This window comes from Marmota marmota, unplaced genomic scaffold (genome assembly GCF_001458135.2).
Source record: "Marmota marmota marmota unplaced genomic scaffold, marMar, whole genome shotgun sequence".
NCBI classification, from domain to species: Eukaryota; Metazoa; Chordata; class Mammalia; order Rodentia; family Sciuridae; genus Marmota; species Marmota marmota.
In genome coordinates this window covers 10,548,008-10,573,831 of record NW_025999998.1, presented here as the reverse complement: position 1 = coordinate 10,573,831, position 25,824 = coordinate 10,548,008, and the positions used below count along the sequence as shown (strand labels likewise).

Sequence of the window (25,824 nt, the reverse complement as noted above, 5' to 3'; positions counted from 1 at the left end):
AGCAATGAGAACAGTGATATTTATAAAGGCGTGACATCTTTAGAATAAATGACAAGGCCACGTGCAGTGGCACAGGCTTATAATTCTAGCCACTTGGGAGGCTGAGGCAGGAGGATTGTAAGCTGGAGGCTAGCCTTAGCAACTTAGTAAGACCCTGTCGCAAAATAAAAAATAAAAGGCTGGGAATGTAGCTCAGTGATAAAGCACCCCTGGGTTCAATCACTAGTACCAAAACAAAACAAAAAGAGTAAATGACAGGCCTTGGAAAGTAATTAAGTCTGAAGGGTAACAGGAAGAAGTTAAAGCTGACACATTCATGAAGTTCAGAAAGAGGCATGCGGATGGTGTCATTCCAAGACTGAGGACTCTGATCCAAAGAGGCCGTGACTCACTCCCGGTCACACGATTAGCCAAAAACTGAAGCCACAACCCATATTTCCTGCTTTTCCCCACTACGTGACTCCAAAGTTTAAAATAGGAACTTTCCTATTTCCCAGGAAGTAGGAAAGCAGTGTCACCTACAGAAATGAATGACTATAGAGGGCTAGCTAACTTCCAGTTGGGTGGGGGAGATGGAGAGTTTTAGTTTTATATTTCTGGAGTCTGAAGATGTTTAGGTGGAAACATCTGAGGGATAGGCAAAACTGTAGAATGGGAAATGGCTCTTCCTATACTGTTTGTGATCTTGGACTTAACGAGCTGTTTCTTATAAAACAGGTAAGGTATGAGGTAGAGAAGGAGGTTGGTTTTGGTGGGGAGGTAACAAATCATGGAGAAAGCTAGAGTAGAATTTAGAATAATTGATGTATGACCTGTTACAGAAGTCAAGGGAGGAATTTTATAAAGATGAAAAGCAAAATTGAATGACATAAAGATACAAACAAAGAGGAAGATCATGAGAGGCCACTGGGTTGAAGGGAGGAATTTCAGAGTTCACTTTGAGATGGGGAGATAGTTGTCCAACTATACGGGACTAAAGAAGGAATGAGGAAGAAAGGCCTTTGGGTGGCTGTTTTGTAAGTTTACCAGTGATTTGGGAATGTGTCCAAGAACAAATAAAACTTTAAAATAGGCATTTGATTAAACTACTGGTAACGCATTTGTGGTGATTGGTCAAACAACTCTTAAGAAAATTTGGAGTCATTTTCAAGCATCAGGGAATTGACAGGAGGATAATGATGCTGATCTAATCTCTATAGTCAGGTACCAAATACTATGTGAAATGGAGCCTATGTGAGGTAAGAGAGAAGATTTTATGATTCCCTTTACCCATCCAAAATGTTGCCTTCATTGAGAATTCTGAAAAATTGGTATGTTCTCATTAGGTTTTATTTGTGTCTGTGTGGAAACCAGCATCTGTTTGCTCTACCTGAAAGTGTATGTCTTAAACATTCAGAAACTTCAAGAAGCCCACCCGAAAGGCTGACTTAGTACACAGTGAACTAAGGACTAATGTTTTCAATGAAATATTTATTTGTTTCCAGATTGAAGAAGTATTTACAGAATTACTCTTTTAAATGTTTTTCTATCCAAATGTTTGTTCATAAATTCTAGTATAGTAAATATACTTTCAAGAATTTTCAAAGTCAGAAACAAATTACCACCAAAAGCTTTCCTTTCTTTCTGTTTTTGTGTTCTATGTAATGGTACACTTATGAACTTTGTCTTATATATGCAAAGGCATTAATATGGGGAAAGGGGAGTTACCTAATCTCTGAAGATTTATTGACACAGTGGAATCCAAAGAGAGAAGACCATTGAGAAGAAACTATATCCAGGCCACCATTAAGAAGAAACTATATCCAGATTGCAAATTAGATTGTGTTGGACCAGCGCTGGCCAATAGGAAAATAATATTGGTCACAAATGTGACCCACATTATGTAATTATACGGTTTTTTTTAAATGCAAGCCTCATTTTACAAAGGGAAAAAACAGGTGAAATCACTTTTAATAACATATAGTTTATTTACTTATTATTATGTGTTCCAAGGACCATTTTGACGGTGATCAACTCATAAATAATTAACAAGATATTTTGCATTATTTTTCCTTACTATCTCCAAAATCTAATATGTATTTATTTTCTAGCCTACTTCAATTGGACAAACTGTAATTTCAAGCAGTTAGTGGTTAATTATGGCTTGTGGCTACCGTATTTGGACTGTGCACTTTTGAACCAAAAATGTATTGCATTACTATTTTTCAAGAGCAAGTTGACAAATAGAGAGGGCACTAGTATAGTACAACTTGGAGTAACTTGAAACAAGCACGGGCTTTCCCACTTTGGTCATTGGGACTTTTCTGATGTCTTCCTTGAGTTCAGGACTGGGTTTCTCAGAAGATATTTCAGTCTGAAATCAAAATAAACGGGGATGCACGGTAATCCTGAATCACAGGGATGCTGAGATTAATGTTATCCCAGGGTGAAAAAAAAGAGAGAGAAAGAAAAAAGGTGTTTTATGACTCCTAATATTTACGTCTTGTATGGATCCATTATATTCATTAAAGTGCCCCGGGATGAATGACGAGCTATGGCTTGCAAAAGCTGTTTACTTTCCTAAGAGATTACACTTTTTTTTTTTAAACTGTCTTCTCCCAGGAATGGTGTCCACCCTTAATAAGGTCTACCCTACAGAGTCCCAGGGTTGGTTCCCGACCTCGCCAACTTTCCGCGGCGGGAGGAAGGCACGGGCTCCCCCCGCTTGCCCACATTCCCTGGCAGCCTCGCCGCTCCGGGCAGATGGAGTTTCCGGCCTGCGCTCCGTGGTCGCCGGGTCATCCGCCCGACTCCCCTGTGCCTGAGGTCAGGCCGCTGGGAAGAGCGCGCGTCGGTTTGAGTATCCGGAGGCCGTTCCTCGTGGCGTCCACACCCCGGTCTCCCGCTGCTCCTGCATGCCACGCCGGGCGAGTGGCTGCGCCTGGCGGCGGTGGCTGGGCTGGCCGCCTCAGCCCTGAGGTTGGGCCCTCCCCCCGGGTGATTTCAGCGACGAAGGTGGAAATGCGGAAGTTTCCCTCCCGGACTGACAGATGAGGCTCGCGTCTGTCTCGGCACGCGCTGCAGCAGCTCTGCGGAGCGCCGGGTCTCTACTCTTCGTAGCCCACGACCCTAGAGGCCGCCGGGCCTCCGACTGGCCATGGCCACGCTGCCTAGCGCAGAGCGCCGCGCGTTTGCACTCAAGATCAACAGGTAAGACGCGCCCCTCAGCGCAGCGGATGGGGACCGGGGTCCCGCCCCAGCTGGCAGAGCGCCGCTCACCTCCCAGTACTGGGAGCGAGCAAAATCCTTGCGAGTCCGCAGCGGGGCGCTCCTGACACTGGCGGCGGGTTGGCTTTTGCCCATGAGTGAATGGCCTTGCGAGAGTCCGCGTGCTGGGCTCAGCCACGTCCTACCCTAGAATGGCAATCCTCCCGGTTGTCCTCAGCCACCTGTGTCCCTCCTCAGAGCAACTTCTTGCGCCGTCTCCCCAGCCCCGCCTAGCTCGCGCCACTTGGGGTTCGGACAGGTGGCCCTGCGGGCAGAATGCGATGGGCGCAGTCAGCCGTGTTGGCTTGCCACGGAGCTTCTAATCAATGGATCCTTCCTTTCAGGCAGTTCTGAGAAGGGAAAAGAAGCAAAGTGGGTAAAGTGAGAGTTTTGCGTTGAGGCAGTTGCTTCAAGACTTTAGTTGTCATGGGTAGGGCTCTTTCCCTTTTTGTTTCTTTTTCCATGAAGTTGGGCACCTGGTGACATCGTTGTTTTTATTCCTTGGTCTAAAGGAGCCATGAAGTGGAAAAAGTAATTTTAAAACTTCTTCATTTAAATAAACAAAAAGGAGTGACCCACAGCTGAATTTTTAGATTTCTAGCACTCTAGCAAAGAACTATGGACGCGGGGAGCCCTACTCATCCTCCAATCCATAATCAAAACTAAACAAACTAAATGTAAGCACATTTATTGCCCCAAGTTCTCAGCAGAGGTGCTTTAACTGCACTTTTTCCTCCACTGAAAACTGCTGACAGAGATTTGAGGACATGTTTGCCTGAGAAATCTAGACTACATAGTTAAAAGATAATAAGAAACTTGTCCTGAAGAGTCAACTGATTTTTCTGCTGCTCTCCCAGCTCTAGGATTTTTCACTCTTTTAGTTGAGCCTCTAGTGCCTGGTTCCATGGTAAAATTCGTCTTTGTGCTGCTAGTGTATGAAGTTTGAGCCACCAGAAATTTTGAAGTCCAGAATAAGGAGCTGGTTAGGACATCCTCTGAAAAAAGCTTACTTTTAATACAGACTGTATATTAATGATAATGCCCAAAAGCTATTAGTCTGAAGGCATAATCTATATCAGGGATCTTCTTCTGACATATTTTTTCTGCATTAGGTTTCATGGTTGTTGTGTGCCAGGAAGGGTAATTCATTTGAGGGAATTGGGGAGGGGGGGCTCAAATTAAAGTCATTGATGGGTGTACCACTTGCATGTAGCTGCTTCTCTGTAACTTGGCCCTATGAATTTTAGGGCAGGAAGTATGTCTTGGGTAGAAAGATGATCAAGACTATGAGGTTGGGTGGGGTTGATCTGGGGGGAGTTGCCAGGACCCAGACTAATCTAGGCAGTCTTGCAAGAGGTTGTGGGGTTGATATAGCCCAAGGTTTAGGAATAAAGACCCTGCTGGAATCAGATCAGCTTGAAAAGGGGCTCTCTCTCTTGTAAACTGGGTAACATTTGGCCTATAAAGAGATTATCTCAAACTTTGATAATCTCTTTATGTCAAATGGGGGGATAATCATAGTACCTGCCTCTTATGACTGTTGGGAAGATTAAGTAAAATAATAGATACAAAGTGCTTACAGTGCCTGGCTTAGAATAAATATTAAATAAACATTAACTATCATTAACAATGTTACCATCAGCTTCAATGTTATCATCCTCTCTAGTAGCATCATTTTTATTGGTGCATTATAATTATACATAATGGTGGGATTCATTGTTACCCTTTGGTACATGCACACAATAGAACAATATAATTTTGTCACTTTTGTTTCCTAGAATTTCCCCTTTCCTTTTTCTCTCCCTCCTCCTTGTCCTCTTCCTTGTATTTTCATGAGACCCCTTATTTCCCCCTTTTTTCTCTCTAGCTTCCACATATGAGAAAAAAATATACAACCCTTGACTTTCTGAATTTGGCTTATTTCACTTAACATAATTCTTTCAAGTTCTATTTCCTGCAAATGATATATAATTTCATTCTTCTTTATGGCTGAATAAAACTACACTGTGTATACATGTCACATTTTCTTTATCTCTCTATCTCTTGATGGAAAACTAAGTCTGGTTCCATAATTTGGCTACTGTTAATTGTGCTGCATGTAGACATGGGTAGGCTTGTATTACAATAGCATGCTGACTTTACCTCCTGAGGATAAATACTGAGGGGTGGTATAGCTGGGCTATGTGGTAGTTTCACTCCTAGTCTCAAGGAATCTTCTCACTGATTTCCATATTGGTTGTACTAATATATACTCCTACCAACAGTGTGTAAGTATTGTTTTTCCCCCACATTATCTCCAGCATTTATTATTATTTGTATTCTTGAGGGTTGCGATTCTAACTGGAATGAGAAAAATCTCAATGTTGTTTAAATTTTCATTTTCCTGATTCTAGAAATCATCATTTTTGAGAGCCTAAAAGAAAAGGTAGGAAGGAGAGCTGAAGTTGGAGCTCTCTCCAGGTGGAGACCAGTATGGGCTGGGCGTGCAGATACCTGTGGCCAATTGGAGCTTTCCTGGGGCTACTGTTCTCTCTCATATGCTTTCCATCCCTATGTCGACACCCCAAACGTACTCAGTGGGACAGATGTGTGATGGAATATGACTGAGAAGAGCCCTCTCAAGTTGAGGCTAATATAAAGTGTTTACTAATCCTCAGGCAAGAATATGGATTGCATATTTATGTTCTTAGATTTCTACTTTCCCTTTTGAAGCATTTTTTGGGGGGAGTGGAAGAATTATGCTAATGAGCTTGTTAGAATATTCAAAGGAGTGGATTAATAAGCATATACCCAGTATTAATGTAGTATGAAAATTTACCACATGTTGATCACTTACTGTGTGTCAGACACTGTTATAAACTTAATGGATTATATCATTAAGGCCCCAGAAAACCCTATAAGATTCAAGTGAAGTCTGGAAGAGGAGAACAAATGAAGCTTGGCCATATAACCAGCTATGGCAGAACTGGGATTGCAAGTGGTTCCAGAGACTCTTAAATGGGCCCATGCTATTTTGATCCACGTATCTTAAGAATTTCCTTTAAAAGCAAGCAGAGGATTAATTTTTTTAATCATTATTTCAGTAGCAGCATTGGCAAATTGTTTTGTTTCTGATCAATACTCTATAAACAAACTAACAATGTGATGTTTTGCTCTGTTGAAGGTGGAAAAGAAAATGTTTTCCCTTGCATGCCAACTACTAGTTTTTAAAATAGACCAAATAACAAAAACAAGACAGTATTGAAATATGGCCATTAGACATTCAGCATGTGTTCATATTTTTCACCTTCCTACTTAGAAGAATATAAACTATCCCTTACAAATATTTATAGGGTAAAAAAGTGTGCTACCTATTAATGAGTTATTGAAATCTGATATATTGAAAATTTTTATTTGCAAAGAGCTTAGCTCTGTCCACACCAACCTCAAAAGGGAGGGAGCAGACTATACCACAGCCTGTGAAGAACATCCCCAAGTGTTTTTAAATTTTGTGGCTTCCTGCAGGCAGTTTTGCCCAGTTCGGGCTTAGGGCCAAAACCAAGGAGGAACCTGAGAATGCCTGTGGCAGCCATCTCCCATGTTTGCCCTGGCTCTCTCATACGTTTATAAAGTCTAAATTCCACATGGTGAGATGTCGGACATCATCATGTGGGATTGCTCTGGGCACCAAGTGTAATTGCTTAACTTGTTAGAGTTAAATATTTCTCTGGAACTCACAACTTAGGAAGTTATAAGAGAAAGATCCACTGCTGAATTTTTCTGAGTTCAAACAGTGAGATTTAATTCCTCATAAGCATTACGTACTTGTCCTCATTTCCGTTTAATTGTCACTGACTTCTTATGTTCAAAGGAAGAACTACATCTGAATTAAACAGTTTGTTATGTTTGCATTTGCATATTAGGCCCTGATGCATTGAATGTAATCATACAACTCTTGAAGGAACATCTAGTCTTGTTTATTACCATTGTTCTTATTTAAATTTAATGCTTTTATAGATTATAAAAATTGTTACTAGTACTATGAAAATTCATTAAAATCTTGATCTCTTTTAAAGAGAATTGATGTAGAACTTGATCTAATATTCTAATAAAATAAGATAAAAAGAGCATATGGATAGAGTACAGGGAAAGCATCAATGATCCTTTAGGCACTCAGGATTGAAAGAAATAAAATACAATGGCTTATACTTCTATAATGCCTACTGTGTGGCAGATATGGATCTGTCTTTCTGTATCATAAATCACTGACTTCTAAAGTAGAAATAATTATTATACTTATTTTACAGATGGAGAAACTGAGCATAGAAAAGTTGTACAAATTGTCCGAAGTCATAGTTAATTAAGGGCATATCGGGATTCCAATGCAGGCAGCTTGGCTCCAAAATCCTCTCCCTTAACAATACCATGTTCTATCTTAAAATAAGTAACACTTATTGTCTATCTAGTATTATGCCAAGAACTTTATATATCTTCATTTCATCATTTAAAAAAGAGGAACAAAGTCATTGGAATAAGTCATTATCAGAGTGATTTTATAGACGATAATGCAAGGTGCTAAGAAAATAAAGTACATAAAGCGTGCATTCAAGAACAACCCCAAATTCTGGTGTGCTATTGCAGAGGAGTGTGATTATAGATAACAATAATGAACTGCATATTTCAAAAAGGTAGAAAGAAGAATTTTGAAAGTTTTCACCATAAATAAATGAAAAATATTTGAGGAAATATATATGTTTAACCTGATTTAAACTTTACATAATATTCATGCATCAAAACATCACATGGACCTGGTGCCTGTAATCCCAGTGGCTTGGGAGGCTGAGGCAGGAAGATCCCAAGTTCAAAGCCAGCCTCAGCAACTTAGTGAGGCCCTAAGCAACTCAATGAGACCCTGACTTTACATAAAATACAAAAAATGTCTGGGGATGTGGCTCAGTGGTTAAGTGCCCCTAAGTTCAATCCCCAGTACAAAAAAACCACCTGTCATCCCCCAAATAATGTACAATTTTATATCTTTATATGTCAGTTAAAAATAAAGTTAATTTAAATGAAAAAAAAAACTCCATAATTTTGGGCACAAGGACCAAAACAATACAAGGTATAGAGAGCTCTCTGGGAAATGTTTGCTAATTTTGTCTGCAAAGATAATACAAGCATTACAATACTTGTATTCCCATGTGTAAATATGTGTCTGAAATACAAACAGTGCTGTTTCTTAGCACCAGCACTGACTGGTGGAGGCAGGTGGTGGGGCTTTCAGAGACTGCTTCATTTGTCTGCTGCGTTCTAGACCAAAGACTGACAGAGGCTCTCAGGCCCTCAAACTCAGAATCTTTGGTCTTTAATGTTTAAGAGCACTTCTTTCCAGATTCTTAGAAAAGTACTTTTTGAACGTCAAGCATCTAGGGTCATTCTGAACATGGCTTACCAGCCCTATACAAAAGAATCTTCTGCCAGGGGGAACTTTTCTCCAATAGGAGTTCTTTGAGCTCCAGCAACTCATGTGCATCTGTGAGGCTGATGTTTACTTCTTCGTGGACCTGTGGAAAGATGATGTGTGGCTCTCTAGAGAGAGAGAGAAAGCTCAGGGGACCAGGTCTCCAGTCTTAGCTCTGCACAGAGAACTAGAAGGGAAATGGGATGATGTCAAAAACACCTAAACTCTCCATCTTCTTTACCAAGGCAGAGATGTGACAATACTGGACTTCTTGCTGGAAAATACTAAGCATCAGGAGCACTTGGGACTTTTCATGGCAATCAACTAGTCACTTATTAATGTTTTACATGATTTAATAAAGGGTTAGAGCAATGGGAATATGCTCTCTTTATTCCCAGAAGCCTGCAATCTAGTTTATTACCAGTCAGTGGCCAGAAAGGCTCTCTGGGCTCTAGGTAAACAAATGGTGTTTATGACCATAGTTAAGTGTGGTTTCAGTGATTCTGGAGTTTGCACGACAGCAGTATGGTTTGTTACACTGACACACAGGGGCACATGGAACAAAACCAGGTTGACATCTCTGAAAGTGCTTATGAACACATTTGTATAATGGGGTCCTGGTGAAATCAAACAAATTGCTAAAGTCAGCCTGGAATATAAAACAGTCTATGGTCTGATCAAATGATCAAATGATCATTCACTGTTCGAATGAACACTCATTCCAGCTATTTAGGATTATTATGGTCCAAGTGACTGCTAGGCCCTGGAGGTACAAACACAAACAAACAAAGAAACAGCAGTCACAAAGCCAGATTTTCTCCAGCCTTCTATTTTTTAAATCCATGTTTATCATCACAAATAAAAAAGTACAGTAAGCAAAAAAAAGAAAAACATTACCTTTCTACCACCCATGATTTAGCATCTGCTAATATTTGGATATATATCTTTTCATTTTTACAAAAATGAGATCATGTTGTACATACTAACTTATAATCTATTTTTTAACTTAAAAACCATTAACAGCTCTCTATGCCAATCATGTAGACCTACATTATAATTAGATAGCTAAACAGTTGCTTACTGTATTAATTCTCTATTACCAGGCATTAAAATGGGCTCCAGTTTTTCACAATAATGCACAGAGCTTGAAGGGGCAGTTGTAGCCATACATCTTTCTGTGCTAGTGCAAATACTTCCTGACACATTTCTAATAGTGGAATGCTTTGGTTGAAGGAGAGAAATATTCTTCAATATTTTGATTGCCAAATTAGCTTCCAGAAAAGTTATGCCTATTTACACTCCCACCAGTGGCTATTTTCCCCACATTTATACCCCTGAGGAATTTTATCATTCTTTCAAATCATTATTCGCCAATCATGATGACCCCTTCCCTTAAATGTTTCTAACTTCTTCCTGTTTAGCTTCTCTCCTAAGTTGCTGAGTGACCTCTGAAGTCATTCTGTAGTGGTGAAAACAGTCATGCATTTCTCCTTTTTTCTTTACCTTACACGCAACTAAAGATGGTGATTGATTACTTCCAGTTTTTTCTCTGTCTGCCTTGTTCCTTAAATAGGTGTGTTAATGATAAAGGTCCTAGATTATGCCAGCAATTTTATTCTTTCTTGATTCTGTTGTAAACTCTAGTTACCAGGTTTTGAACTGTGCTTTTTATTTTGTATAACAATGTAGTTCAGTCTACTTCTCCATTGGTTCTTTAAAATAAAATGACAACTTGGGAGGCTGAGACTGGTTCTTTAATATAAAATGACAACTTGGGAGGCTGAGATGGAGAATCACAAGTTCAAAGCCAGTCTCAGCAACTTAGCAAGGCTCCAAGCAATTTAGCAAGACTCTGTCTCAAAATAAAAAATAAAAAGGACTGGGGATGTGGCTCAGTGGTTAAGTGCCCCTGGGTTCAATCCCTGGTGCCAAATAAATAAATAAAATGACATAAGGAAAATCAGAATCCCTTTCTATCACAAAATGAGGTACCTCCTTGTATGTGTTTTCACTTGGACAAGAGTATAGATAGTATGGGTTGTTGTTTTTTTCTTTTCATACTATTTTGTGTTCTTTTCCTCTGGGATTGGCATGTGGGGCTAACACAACATATTAGTATCACTCTGCTCAGAGACCACAAAAGCTTCTTGACTCCCCCTACCACTCTTATCATTCAAAGGAGAAAATCCATTGTCCTTTTATGATAGAGGCCACAAATTAAACAGCAAAACTGGAACTAGATTAAGAAATGCAGAACTGTGAAGTAATCAGCACCACCCTCTTTCTCCCACCTCTTGATAAATTAGTAGCTTTGTAAATCCTAGACTGGTTAGTTCAATATTTCATCTGTCCATCCATCCATCCATCCATCCATCCACCCATCCATCCATCATTCACTCATTCCAGCTCTGAGAGTTATTATATTCTAAATGCGATGTCAGGCCTAGAAATATAAAGACAAGCAAGTCATGAGCCTTGACTGCAAGGAGTGAGGAGACTAACCCAAAATCATGAACAGGAAGAGGAGGGAGCCTTCCCTTGCCTCTTACCCCTGTATGCTGGGCCATGTGCCTTCAAAGGGGTCATCTTTGGGGTCATGCCACTAGGGATAAGGCAGCAACATTATCCAAAACATTTTTGGAAATCCTTTTATAATTACTCTCAGAGACTAGAGTACATTTATTTTTAAAAATAAGCTTGATTTCTAATAGTGGAATGTTTTAGTTGAAGGAGAGAAACATTTTTTTTAATCTTTTGATTGCCAGATTAACTCCCAGAAAAATTATGCCTATTTACACTCCCACCAGTGGCTCTAAGAATGCTCCCCCCCACAGTGTTCTTTTACTTTGTGGGAGAATCTGCTTTACTTTGTTGTTGTTGTTGTTGTTTTTAATTTTTTTTGGTTGTAGAGGGACACAATACCTTTCTTTATGTATTTCTATGTGGTGCCGAGGATTATACCCAGTGTCTCACATGTGCCAGGCAAGCACTTTACAACTAAGCTACAACCTCAATCCCTGCTTCACTTTATTTCATTATTACTTTAAAGGTTTCAAAAGTATAGAAAATACACATGAATACTTATGATTATATAGTTTGTATCTGAGGACCCAATGTTCAGAATTAACAAGTATTAGTATCTTATCACTTTTGCTTTAGATTTTTTTAAGTCCTCTTTGTTCCTTTCACTATTCTTGTCCCTTTTCCATGCCCTCCCAGGTGAGCACTGTCATGAAGTTTCCCTGTGTTCCTTGTGTGTGTGTGCATTCATATTCGCAAGCATTACATTGTGTAATTTTTGGGAAAAGCCAGAGAGTCATTAACATTCAAGCAATCCGATTAAATTACTAATATCAATTTGAGTTAAAATAAGAAATAACTGTAAAGTCATGGAGCTATTTTTTAGGTTCTTCTTCAGACAACTTGGAAAGCAATTGTCAAGTTCCAAAAGTGATTTTAGAAAGGCAGCTTTAAATGGGCATAGTGATGTATGCTTGTAATCCCAGTGGCTTGGTAGGCTGAGGCAGGAGAATTGCAGGTTCAAAGCCAGCCTCAGTAATTTAGTGAGGGTGTAAGGAACCTAATGAGACCCTGTCTCAAAATGAGAATTTTTTTAAAAGGGCTGAGGATGTGGTTCAGTGGTTAAGCATCCTTGGGTTCCATCCCTGGTACCAAACCAAAAAAAAAAAAGGAATAAAATAAAAGAAAAATAGCTTTATCACAATAAATGTCATGACACTATTCACATAGGATTATAAAGAAAAGAACAACAGTTGTTTAGATTAATACATCTGACAGTGTTTTCTAATCACTCCCTTACATTGTGGCCATGTTACTCACTGCTTAAAAAAAATTTCAGATTATCATTCCCATGATTATTTGTATTTGACTTGAGATAAGCAGCTGAGAGGATATTTATTTTGAAACAGATGGTTTTAAAAGCACAAAATAAAGATTTTGTCTCACTGCGTGGAGACTTAAGGGAAATTTGTAGATTAGCAGGAGGGTGTAGTATCTGCTCTGAAGTCTTATTGTGGACATTTTGGCATTGGAATAACTGAAGGTACAACTTGCTTTATCACTGTTTGTTCTGGGAAGTGTCCTCCCTCTGCTGCACTGTACTCAAATTAGAAAAACTGTAAGAATGACCATGAGTTAGCATGCTTATATGGAGCAATACCTGCACCCTGCAAATACCTTTCCTGGAGAAACTGTTAGAGCTCCCTGTACTCAGCTCTCTGCTGTAAAATGTGAACACTCAAGAGAAGGTGGGATCTTGTCTGGAAGTTACTCAGCTGGGGTCTCTGGTTCACTAGGGAGGCAAATTGGAGTCCTCTAGAAGTGCTAGTCATCATGCAGGAATTTGTACTGGAGTGGAAGTCCACTTTCCCTTATGCTAATGGAAAAATCCAGGTTCAAAGTCCACTGACAATGTAGGAGTCCCTTATCCTGCTAGTTAATGTAAATGTTTCAGGGCATGGTGACCATCTGTTCTCTGTGGGAACAGGACTGTCCACTCTCTGTTGACATTCTGCTTGCTCTGCTTCACCTTCTAGTACCTTACTCTTTCATTCCAAATGGCTACCTGTTCTCACAGTATCCCTTTGGAAGGGGTATGCATTTTACTTATTTTATCTCATTCTCTATCCAATAATATTCATTCAACTCCCCAAGATTTTTTATTGTCCATAAATTTCTCTAGGCATTATAGGATATTAAAAAGCAAACAGACAATATATGTCCTCAGAATCTGGGGGCAGTGGTAGGTTAACATAAATGCAAAAGTTAGAGAATATAGGAGACAGTGTTGGATCCTGTGGCTGGGTGAGAGTCAAGGGTAGGAATGACAGAACTCAGATGGGGAGGAACTTATAGCCCTGGGAAGCAGGAAATACCTCCACGGAGGTGAGGCTTCAGCGGGGTCCAGCATGGCAGAGAGGTGACTGACACATGAAACTGATATGGTGGGAAGAATAGCAAGAAGTGTGCAGAATGGACCAGGTTTCTTAAGAAGGAGCTGTAGCCATTCTGTGAGGTGCTGAGGTCTGGGATTAGACGGGGGTAATGACAATGGGAAAAGGGGGGCTGCTTCTGCAGACATTTGAAAGGGAATCAGCAGGACATGGGGAGCAACTAGCTGTTTATTTTTTCACTCGTTTCATGCATGTTGACTGCCTGCAATATGCCCTGCACTGTTCTAAGTGTGGGGACAAAGTTATGAATAAGACAAGTAGGATTTTTATTCTAAAAGAAATATTCCATTGAGAAGACAAGGCATGTAGGATTGTGGATACTTTGGACAGGTTGGTCTAGGGAAGCATCGAAGACCTGGCAGGTAATTACTGAGAGGTAATTACCGAGAGGTGGAGGCAGAGGCAGAAGTCAGTTTGGTGTGTAGGGAGACAAGCAAGGGCTCAATGGAGTAAGTGGGAAGAGAAGAGCAGAAGAGAGAAGTCAGCCAAGAAATTATGTACAGGCCTTAGAGGCAGTGAGCAGAAAGAGCCTAAATGTTACTAAGTGCAATGGGAAGGTTTTTGGAGCAGGTAGAGAAGCAAAGAGGCCAGTCGGGAGGCAGGGTAGTGTTGGGGAAGCTGCTGAGGAAGAACAGAAGTGGGAGAGCAGAGGCAGCTCTGGGATGCATTTTAGAACTTGGACTGATGGGCTTGAAGCAGGGTGTGGACAGTGAGAGCAAAAGAGAAATAAAAATACCTCCATGGGTGGAGTTAGGGGTAGATGCTAATGCTTTGATAGATGGCAAGCCTGAAGGGGAAGTAGAGCTTAAGTGGAGGGAAGCTGGGGTTGTGGCACAGTGGTAGCGTGCTCGCCTCCTACGTGGAAGGCACTGGGTTCGATCCTCAGCACCACATAAAAGTAAAATAGTTATATTGTGTCCAACTACAACTAAAAAAAATTTTTTGAAAAAAGAGTTTAATTGGGGACATGATGTTTAAGATGCTGTTGACATTCAAAAAGAATTACCTTCTATGCAGTTTTATTTAGGAATCTGAAACTCAGGGGAGATTTCAAGTCTGGATTTTTAAATCTGCAAGTCTCTATATGCCATATGTTAGGAAATATTTTACTAAGAATGGAAAGAAAATATTAAAATGATCCTGATAGGTTTTTTAAGAGCCAGAAAGTTATATGCATAGTATGTCATTGAAACATAAATGTGCACAACTCTTTATCAAGATAAATAGATCAATCCATATCACAGAGAAAGGAAAGGGAAGACATGTGCTAACATGTCGAGAGTGCTTCCCCTGGGTGGTAGGATTATCAATGATTTTCACATGGGGTGTGCATTTATGTGTGTGTGTATGTATGTTTTCCAAGTTTTCTTCAGAGTGCTTTTGTAATTGGGAATAGTAACATTTATAAAAGTAATGACACCAAGATTTCTATTCTGGGCAAATTGGAGAAAGAAGGCACCAATGATAAATTATGAAAATAGAGACTTAAGAAGTTAGTTTTTGGAGGATGCACTTGTACTTCCTCTGTAGAATTTTTAAGAGCTCGTAGTAGACCATACATTTATATAGATTTGCTGTTCCTCCATCAGGGAGGATTTTACTTTTACCTGTCAAAGGTGATGGGGTCACTTACAGACAAGCATTGAGAGCCAGCCTGAGCTTTGTCACATTATCTTTTCCCCCATTCTATACAATTAATTGTGTCCCAAATGGAGACTACTCTGTGTCCTGGAGTTAGGACAACAGAGTGGAATGACAGTTGCCTTCTTGCTAATCCCTTTAACTTTATTTGAACTTACTTTGTGTTCTGAAGGTCTTCAATATAATAAACCACTGAGATTTTTTTGATTATGTTTTATCACAGAATAATCTTGACTACCTTGCTAATATAGATGAGAATAAAATAGTATTTCTATTGGGCAGCTGGGGATATAGGCTTGAACAATGAGTCATGAAAAATATTGGTTAGGAAGCCACCTACAAAGTGGGAATGGGGAATGAAGAATGGATACATATTTTGATTTGGAAAAGAAAAGGAATCAGAACGAGAGTCACTGCCAGTTGATATGAGAGAGAAAAGCTCCAAAAAGAGAGGAGGGAAAATTTGGCCAAGATGTAGCTTACTGTTGTACAATTAGAAAGGGCGGGGAGCTAACAGGGCAGTTGAGAAGGCCAGAAGCCAGATTATGAAGGAAAAAGAAAGAGCCTCTGGGTTTGCCTTGACTTGATCATTGAAATCCTCTGAAACAGCAATTTTACTGGAGCTGTGAGGAAGGAAGTCATTTTTCATAGGGTTATGGAGGGAGCCAGTTCAGAGGAAATAGAGGAAGCTGGTAGAGGTCACTCCTTTAAAAAGTCTGCACAAGGCAGAAAAGAAGTGGGACAATGGTGACCAGAAGTCTCCTAACAAGCCTGTGACTTTTACACAGACATAACACACCATGATGAACAGAGGATACTCAGATCTTAGAACAGTGTGGTTTTTTTTCCCCATAAAATAATGCTTACATGAGGATAAAGTTGTTCAGCATGCCTGATGCTGTCTAATGTGGAACCAGTTTTCCTTTGCACAGGCATTAAAACCCCTAACAGTGAGTGGAAGGTTCTATTTAGATGCCTTCTTCACAGGAGATTTTGGAAACTCACTGGCACTGGCATATGCTATATTATTTTTAAAATCTTGCTAATCCTTTTAACTTTATTTGAACTTACTTTGTGTGCTTGAAGTAGAAAGTTAAAGGACTTTTATAATAATTATATTTGCTACTTAACAAACTACCTGTTGTGTTGACTTGCATCATCCCAAGAGAGTCCAAAGCCCAGGTACCTGTGAAGGTGATCTTATTTGGAAATAAGCACTTTGCAGATGTAAACAAATTAACTGGATTGGGTGGATTGGGTGGTCCCTAACTCCAGTCCTCACATCCTTATAAGAAGGTACACACATAGACATTCATGTGAAGACACAGCAGAGATTAGAAATAAATGACATCACAAGTCAAGAAATGTGAAGGACGGCCAGCAACCAACAGAAGCCAGGGGAAGCAAGAATCATTCTTCCCTAGCACCTTCCAGGGAAGTATGACCCTGCTGACAATTTGTTTCAGACTCGAGCCTCCAGAACTATGAGAGAATACATTTCTATTATTATAAGCCATCCCATTTGTGGTATATTCATGTGGCAGCCCTAGGAAATCAATATACCAACCTAAAATTTAGTGACTTAAAATAAACAGCCACTTTCTATCATTCATGATTCTGTGGGTTGTCAGTTGGGTTGGGTTTGGCTGTACAGTTCTTCTGCTGGTCTTGCTGAGGTTATTTTCATGGCCACATTTACCTAGTGGTTCAAGTGAAGCTGCAAGGTGGCCTCCCTTGTGAATCCAGGGTCATAATGCTGACCATCAGCGAGGCCATTCCATGTTCACGTGGTCTCTCATCTTTCAGTAATCTCTGGTCTTCCTTATATCCTTACATGGTGGAAGAGCATGAAGGTGGAAGCTGAACAGCTTCTTGAGGCTTAGGTATGGAACTCAGCTACATCACTTCCACTGGGTGGAAGTCATAAGACAACCCAGCCTTAAGGGGTAAGGAGACAGACTCAACCTCTTGAATGGAGAAGCTGTGAACATATTTGACCATTTTAATCTATCCCACACTTGGCCAAGAAAGTGATCCTGTCCCATTTTAAGCTTAACAATGCTGAAGCTAAAGGTCTTGTCTTTCCCAATTCATATCACAATACCCACTTTATTGGCAGAGAAACTGAGAACAGAGAACAGATTATATGTCTCCTTCCAAAATCCCAAATGAGTCATGCTCTGTGAGAGACTCTTTGGCCCATGGAAGACAACTGTATGTCTGGAAGAGTTAAACACAGTCCTGCCTGGAGGCATGCAAATGAACTTAATAAGTTCTTGGGTCTCCCTTAAATCCCATAATTACATTGATGGAGCCCAGATTGCAGAGCAGTTTGGTGCCGAAATGAGGGAGTAGTATGGGAGTGTCAGAAAGACAAGGTCCCTGGGAATTGCCAAATGTCACTCAAAGGAGCAGGATTTGAGGCTAAATTAAATTAGTAGGATTAGTGAGCTCTTTGTCCTCCAGACTTACCAAATGACTTTAGAAACGCGGTAACTGCTGCTGTCCAGCGTAAGTTCTGGAAGAAGTAAAACTGAGTAGTAGAAAAAAATGGAATAGAGAAACAAAGTGCCTAATATATTAGGAAGATAGGTGCTGGGAGAAGTCTTAGGGGGATCACTCCTACATCTTTTAGGATTGCTTTTAACTGCTACTAGTGACAGGCAATCAAACTACACAATGACTTAAAATTATTTATTTTTTTTTTTCCTTTTAAGAATGCTAGTGGTTGTTGGTCCACGCTTGGTGTCATGGTCCAAGGTGCCACTCTTGACTCATGTTTTTGTGTCTTTATTTCCACTGACCTTAGTGTTTGTCTTACTCCTCACCATTACAAGATGCTTCTGAAACTCCGTATATGGAGTTAGTATTGGAGACAGAAAGATGAGAGAAGGCAAAAAGAAGCATGCTTCATTCCCCGCCACCTTTTTAAGAACCTTTTCCAGAAGCTCATATAATTTTTTTAATATATTTTATCATTCAGAGTTGTGTTGCTCCTATCTACAAGGGAAGTTGGCAAATGTAGTTTTTATTAGCTCAGGGTACTGTCACCCCTCAACAAAATTACAGTTGAGTTAGAATGAAGGGGCTAATGAATATTAGGCTGAAGAATAACAGGCAACTACCAGTCTCTGCCGTAGCCTTCAATGATTGGTATGGATATAAATTAGTGATGGAACTTCCACAATGGCATCGAGACACCTCCACTCCACCAATACTTGTGATAGACTCAGCGCACTTAATTCCAGAAGCCTGGTCTGATAAGGAGGAATGTTGGGGCTGCAGCTTCAATATTAACCAAGGTAGCAGACTATTATAACAACAACAACAACAAAACCCTAAAATCTCAGTGAATTAACCAACAAAGGTTATCTCATGTTTATCTTATAGTCAGATGCAGGTCAGGTGGCTCAGCTCCAAGCAGTGACTCAGGGACCCAGGCTGCTTCCATCTCATAGTTCTGCCATCTTATGACTTTAATATTATATTCTGGCATCTGTCCACCGTGGCCAGAAAGAAGAAAGAAAGAAAGATTGCGCATCCAGTTCTTAAATTCTTCAACTCAAGAGGGGTGAATAGCCTCCTCTTACATTCCATTGGTGAGGACTGCTCATAAGATCCATCTATATGAAGGGAGAGATGGGGAATATTGTTCTTGCCTGGCAACTACATTCCATCAACCACTCTTCCCTGTGAAAGGAGAACATGAATGGGGTTGGGGAGAGGGGGTTGCAGCTAGCCAACTGTGTCACAAGATCCAATCACAAAGAGGAGCCATTAACAAAATGTTCAATAAACATATATAGGCCTGATTTGGTTTGCTAGTGGTAGACAGATAAAAACCATGTGGCCTAAGTCACAGGATATGGATGTGAGGCCTACAAAGGAAATAAAAGTCAGAAACGTACCATTATTGCACCTGAGATTCTAGGAAGAATTCAAGTTCTGGTTGTCCGCAAGGCAGGGCATCAGATGATAGGGAAAAGCAAAAACATTTAAAACCTATCATGAGCACCAGAAGTTAGGTGGTGAGCAACTGTAGTTCCAGCTACTTAGGAGACTGAGGCAGGAAGATTGTTTGAGCCAGGAGTTTGGAGCGAGCCTGGGCAACACAGTGAGACCAAGTCTCAAAAACAGATGCTACCAGAAATGTCATAAGTAACAACAGTTTCTAGAAATCCCCTAAATTGATAAGGTTGCTACACCTTTTTTTTTTTTTTTTGAGAACAATCAATTTTGAAATATTTTAGGAAAAACCCACAAGATTGAGATTTTTTAAAAAATAGCTTCCGAGTGAACAATTCTGAATTTATGTTTTATTGAGATGGAGCAAGGTGTTTCTGATTTAAGAAAAAGCAGCATTTTAAAATGCTAAAATTCTAAATAAACTTCTAAAATTTAATTCACTGCCGTGTGCAAGAAACATATCCAACTTGTCCTCTGTGAGAGGAGAATAGAAACCAAAAACTGTTGTTTTGCTTTTCACAGCTGGTTCACTTTGGGTTTGTTGACTCCACTTGATTTATTTGCCTTCTAAGTACGGACCAATCAGTGTTCCTTACTGATGTTAGCTGTTGAAGTAATAATAACAACCCACAGAGCCCTTGCTGCAAGAAAACAGTATAGCTCTTTGAGTCAGAGTTTTGGGAGGCAGACACGTTGCATTCCCATCTCAGCTTCATGGCTACTCCATGGGAAGTTCTTTACATTCCCTGAGTCTTAGTTTTCTCATCTGTAAAAAAGGAATATTAATAATATCAACATCGTAGGACCAAACAAAATAATAAGTATGAAAACACTATACAAAGTGAAGTTCTAAATGTAAGTTAATGAAATACCTGCAAAATGGGATTAAATACCTGGTTCTTGTCATTATTCAGTGAGACATCAGGCAGTACCCTTGGCACAGGACTCCACCCTTGGTAGATGCTCAAAAAATAAAGTAAGGGGCTGGGGTTGTGGCTCAGTGGTAGTGCGTTCGCCTAACACATGGGAGTCGCTGGGTTCGATCCTCAACACCACATAAAAATAAATAAAATAAAGGTATTGTGTCCAACTACAACTAAAAACATATTTAAAAAAAAGAAAATAAAAAAGTTAACAGGGACCAAGTAAAGTAAATGGAAATAAGAGATGGAGAAATATTTAAATAACAGCCACCATCATAACATCAAGTAAGATTGCAACTCATTTACAAGCACGGGGCTTGTGTTCAGAGTGCACCAAGCTTGGTCCTCTGTGACACAGATGTGTGCACACTTCATAGCAAACTTCTAATGAGAAAGGTCAAAAGGCAAAAGGGGAATTGGGGCCATAGATTTCCCCAGAATGCTCATTTTCTAAGAACTGAAAAAGAGGACAGATATACAGAAAGGGTGGGCTTGCCCTTTCCAAAAGTAACTTTGATGGAAAATCCTAACTGCTATGAAAGACTTCAAAGAGGACTTGATAGAGCCACTTATGTAATGCATTCGAAGTGATCATCATAGACATTTATAGAAAAGACAGGGAAGAAACGAAATGTTGAAAGAGCAGAACCATTAGGGAGAGGCGATTGGTCCTGAGGAACAGCAACGGTAATTACCAGCTGGAGACCTGTGGACATCCTTCCTTTTCTTTTCTAAAATGAAAAATGGCTTCTTATTATCAAATCTGTATGTTAATAAACAGGAAAAGCAGTAATGCAGATAAGCAAAAATTTTAAAAATAAAAATTATTTCTAATTTTTTTGACATAAAGTAAATCGCTTTTAACTATTGGATATATATTTTCAGATACATACGTATTTTCTACAAAATTGGAAGCAAGCCTACATTCTGTTTTGTAACCTGCTTTGTTATTTAAAAATATATCATGAACAACTTTTCACATCACTAAATATTCTTATATTACATTTCCTTTATGAGAATAAAGCATAATTTATTGAACTAATTCTCTATAGAGCTGCATTGAATTCTGATTATTCAACATTAGAAACAGCACAACACTGAATAAATGTGTGCATTCATCTTGGCTTGCATCTTTATTGTTTCTTCAGGATAAATTCTAGGAATGGAATCATGGGTATCCACTGATACATGTGGCTGCCCTATTGTCCTTTGGAAGGCTTTGTATAGCATGTGTCTTTAAAATGGAGTTTAAAGATTTTCAAAGATTATAGCCTCCCTGAACTCTGCCTCCATTCTTGAGGAGAGTTATTCAAAGGTAGTTTGTGTTCAATTAAGTACCAACTAGTAAAGGTCTATATTTGATAGACTGAACTGAACTGAACTCAATATGGCGAACTGAAACAATATGGTGATTGAGTCAGGGAATCCAAAGATATATTTGATTTGGACAAATATTGTTAATTACTTGTTTGCTGGTTGACCACAGCTTTCAAAATGAATGCTTTTCTGGGTAGTCTTGGTTCTATTTGAAGATATCTTCATATGAATTACCATTTCCAGCTACACTCAAGAATCTGTAAACTAATCCTCTTTAGGCAATTAAATGTATATTTACATATATTTGAAGAAAATAAAGTTATATAGAAGATAAGATCCGCTGGAAGAAACTACTAATGTATTTGCACAATTTCTTTTTTATTGCCAGAGTGACAACTACATATATTTAAATCTGATGTCTAATTATTCTCTGTTGTATTCTTTAAATAATTAATTCATCCATTCATGTAACAAACAATGATTCTTGAGCACACAGTATGTGCCAAACACAGTTTTAGACTTTGTGTGTACAGAAAGATTCTACTCTAATAGATATTACACTGTAATAATGAAAACAGATATTCAATACATGCACAAATCAATGTGTAATATAATGTTAGGTAATGTATTCGTTTCCTTAACTGTTAAATAAAACTATAATATTCCATTCCATGGGGCTGTTACAAGAATTAAATGAGACTGTGGAAATTATTTACCACACACATTTAATAAATATTATGTCTCTTTCCTTATATCTTTTGGTAAAGATGAAAACATAAATCATTGAATTCTCACTTGAGATGAAGAAATTCTCAAAGTCTTTATTCTACATTGAAGGAAGGAATAGGTTAAAAAAAAAATTGCCTGTTTGTTTTTTAGCAAAATTAAATAGCACTTGCTTCTCTGCAGAGAAGGGCAACTTGAGCCTTTATTTCAAGTACTTATGATGATTTAAGTTTTCTTCTGCTACTTCTCAAACATGGCCACAGTGCATTGCTACACAAACCCACAGGACCAGGACTGTAGGGAAATTGTACACTTTATCTCTCTGGGTCTCAGTTTTCTTAGGATGGAGTTGTATTAGATGATTTCTAAAATTTATTTCAGAGTTAACATTGCTTTGTCTTTATAAATTTTTCTTCTAGTAGATTCACCCAAAAGAGTGACTATCATTGCTTCTGATTGTCCTTGAGAACAAGATTGGGACTCAAGCTTACCAAAAAGGAGGGACATTTAACTATGACTTAAAAAAAAACATTCTGTTTTGCTGAGAAGTGGAAAGATCAGCTATGGAAAGAAAATTGTAATTTGTCTTCATTGATGAGGAAAGCCAAATGTAAACTAGAAGAACCTGAAAAAAAACTAGTGATATGTTTCTTGTCATGAAAGAGGCAATTTGATCATGAATAATTATCCTTAAAAATTAATTCTTCCCAGTGACTCAGGAGGCTGAGACAGGAGGATCTCAAGTTCAAAGCCAGCCTCAGCAAAAGCAAGACACTAAGCAACTCAGTGAGACCCTCTCTCTAAATAAGAGACGTGGCCCAGTGGTTGAGTGTCCCTGAGTTCAATCCCCAGGACTCCCCCATAAAATTAATTCTTGCATTTACTGAGCACTTACTATGTCCTTCACATGCATTACCTTATATAATTCTCATAACAGCATAAAAAGGTTAAGGGTGTTCTTATTCACCCAAAGATGCAGACATTGAAACTGAGGCTAGATGAGGTTATGCAGCTTACCATGAGTAGCAGCGCTGTGGTGGAAGCCTAGCTTATGCCAAACCCATGCTTTTTAACAGCTTGCATCGTGTCATTGCCAACCATTGCTACCAACAAGCCAACTTTCTTGCTGAAGTAAGTTTGCATCGTATCCTTCGGTGCAATCTGTTGAGATTGTTTTTCCGTATGCCATAGAATATGTTCAGTCTCACCTCAGATGAGTCATGACATTAACTTTTGAGAACCATGGCCCCCATCCATTCTAAATAGAACTAGAGGCCGCCTCGCAGGACCTGGAAGTCTTGCAGTGTACCTCTTCATCAGAGCTGGGAGGAGATTTTAAGGTTTTTTTTTTTCTATCTTTCCATGAGAGAAGCCAAAACTGACATAAGTAGGAACAAAGTTGCATTTTTAAACCAAAGAGTCTCACCTTTTCCCTCCAACTACATTGTAAAAACTAGAAACAGTCCACTAATAATGCTGCCCAGTCTTCAGGGGCTCAATCAGTTCTGTGGTATATAATGCAGGAAACTTGATCATGAGATGGAAGAGAGAATGTGGGGGATACTGGGAAGCATCCTTTCTATGTCTCTGTGCTGCAGACACACATGCATTTCCTTCTGACCCCTTACAACCAGCACACATTCCAGACCCTGGTGCTGCTGACATTGTGAAGCACACTGCAAAGGCACTGAGGTGGCATCTGGGAAGACACACTGTGTGATGAGAGACTCCCTCCTGCTGATCACACTTGGGTTCTAGTCTCTCTGCTGCTACCAATTTGAGTTCCAGATAGAAAGAAGAAAGGTCAGATTGGTCTCTTGACCTTTCAATGTTTACTGATTTACCACGTTGTTTTAATCAGCTTTTTTTTTTTTTTTTTTTAACTGCTGTGACAAAAAGACCTGACAAGAACATTTCAGAGAAGGAAAAATTTATTTGGGGGCTCATGGTTTCAGAGATCTCAATCCATAGCCAGCTGGCTCCATTCCTTGGGGCTTGAGGTTAGGCAGAACACCATGGCCGAGGGAAGTGACTCATGATCTAGAAGCAGAAAGAGAGCTCTACTAACAAGCACAGATATAAACACCAAAGGCACACCCCCAGGGACCACCTCCTCCGGCCTCCTTGAGTTACCACCCAGTTAATCCCATCAGGGGGGATTAATTCACTGATTGGGTTAAGGCTCTCACAGCCCAATCATTTCCCCTCTGAATGTTCTTGCATTGTCTCACACATGAGCTGTTGGGCGGCACCTCGTGTCTAAACCATGACACACATGTTCTGTTTAATCTCCAACTTCCCAGGGTGCCCCAGTTTGTCCACTGCTGTGTCCTCTACTCCAGAGCCACATTTTCTCTTCTTCTTAACATTCCCATTCAAGTAACTTTAGATGAAATGGAGCATGTGTTGTGTGGAGGTTGTTCTGTATTTCTCCTGGCCTGAATCTAGAGGACTCTGACATACCCACCTGTGTTTCTCACCCTGCCCTCTAGAGAGGATGTCGATGGAAGGGACTCTTGGCCCATAGTCTTCCTTCTCTCTACAACTCCATCATCCTCATCCTCAAAGACAATCTTGGAACCTTGGTCTTTAATATTAGCTTTCAAAGCTTTTCACCAGAATCTATAGGAAGGAAATACATATTTGGGTGTGTGTGTGTTGTGTGTGTGTGTGTGTGTGTGTGTGTGTGTGTTGCTGGGGATTGAACTCAGGGCCTTGTACATGCAAGGCAAGCACTCTACCAACTGAGCTATATCCCCAGCCCAGAAATACATTTTTACAACCTTCTCCCCCCACTCCTCTTTCTCCCTCTCTCTCCCTCCCCGTCCCTCTCTCTCAAACACACACACACACAGAAGTTTTAGAAACCATACTCAACTTGTACTATTTCCAATGCATTTATATTCTATTACATTCCAAGAAGCTGGTCATATCCCACCCAGTAAATGATCTCAGATCCAAGTTGAATAAATCAGATTTTTCCCTCTTTTATAACCAGAACTCTTTCCTCTTCTTCCCCAATGCTGGGGATTGAACCAAAGGATTCATGCATGCTAGCCGGGTACTCTATTATTAAACTCCATCCCCAACTCTCATTTGTAACTCTTCATTCATGTGATTGCTTATTTAATATCCTCCCTCCTTGCCCTAGTGGACCATAAACTTTAATAGGGTAGGATTTGTTCATCTTTGAATTTTTAGAGACTAGTACAATACCTAGCACATAATAGAGGTTTAACAAATATTTATTAAAAGAATTAATAGACTAGTGAATGTGCCAGTTCTCCCTAGGTCTAGAATCCCATCACACTCCTCAAATCTAAAATCTGTTCCCCACTGTGGAGGTTGAAACTCAATATTATTGGAGGTGCTTCCCACTGTAACCACTTAAGGTCCTATTGGTGTTTTCCTCCCAGTTCCATCTGTGGTTGACCATGACAGATGGGCCAGTGCATTTTGAAGAATGCTATTTCACCAAGTTCTTGGGGCAGGTGCTTGATGGTAGGACTCCCCAGAGGCAGGACAGAGTTCTGGAACAAACAGGACACCTGGGTTTTCTAAACGCTGACCTCTTGTTTTGTCCACACCAAGTGAG

At 39.7% G+C, this 25,824-nt stretch overlaps 1 protein-coding gene across 4 annotated transcripts in view; it reads left to right on the top strand.

The window, feature by feature from the left end:
* The first annotated feature begins 2,765 nt into the window (after window positions 1-2,765).
* Window positions 2,766-25,824, top strand: part of Dock8 (dedicator of cytokinesis 8) — a 219,561-nt gene continuing 196,502 nt past the window's right edge. For 2 of the 4 annotated variants that reach the window (XM_048806862.1, XM_048806858.1), the window contains exon 1: window positions 2,766-3,189. Coding sequence is in view for 3 of the 4 variants with exons in the window: in XM_048806858.1 (XP_048662815.1) it covers window positions 3,137-3,189 (53 nt within the window). In the remaining variant the exon portion in view is untranslated. Of the gene's footprint in view, window positions 3,190-4,089; window positions 4,229-25,824 lie in introns of those variants that run through there. The other 2 variants (XM_015492898.2, XM_048806859.1) reach the window with 2 other exon arrangements.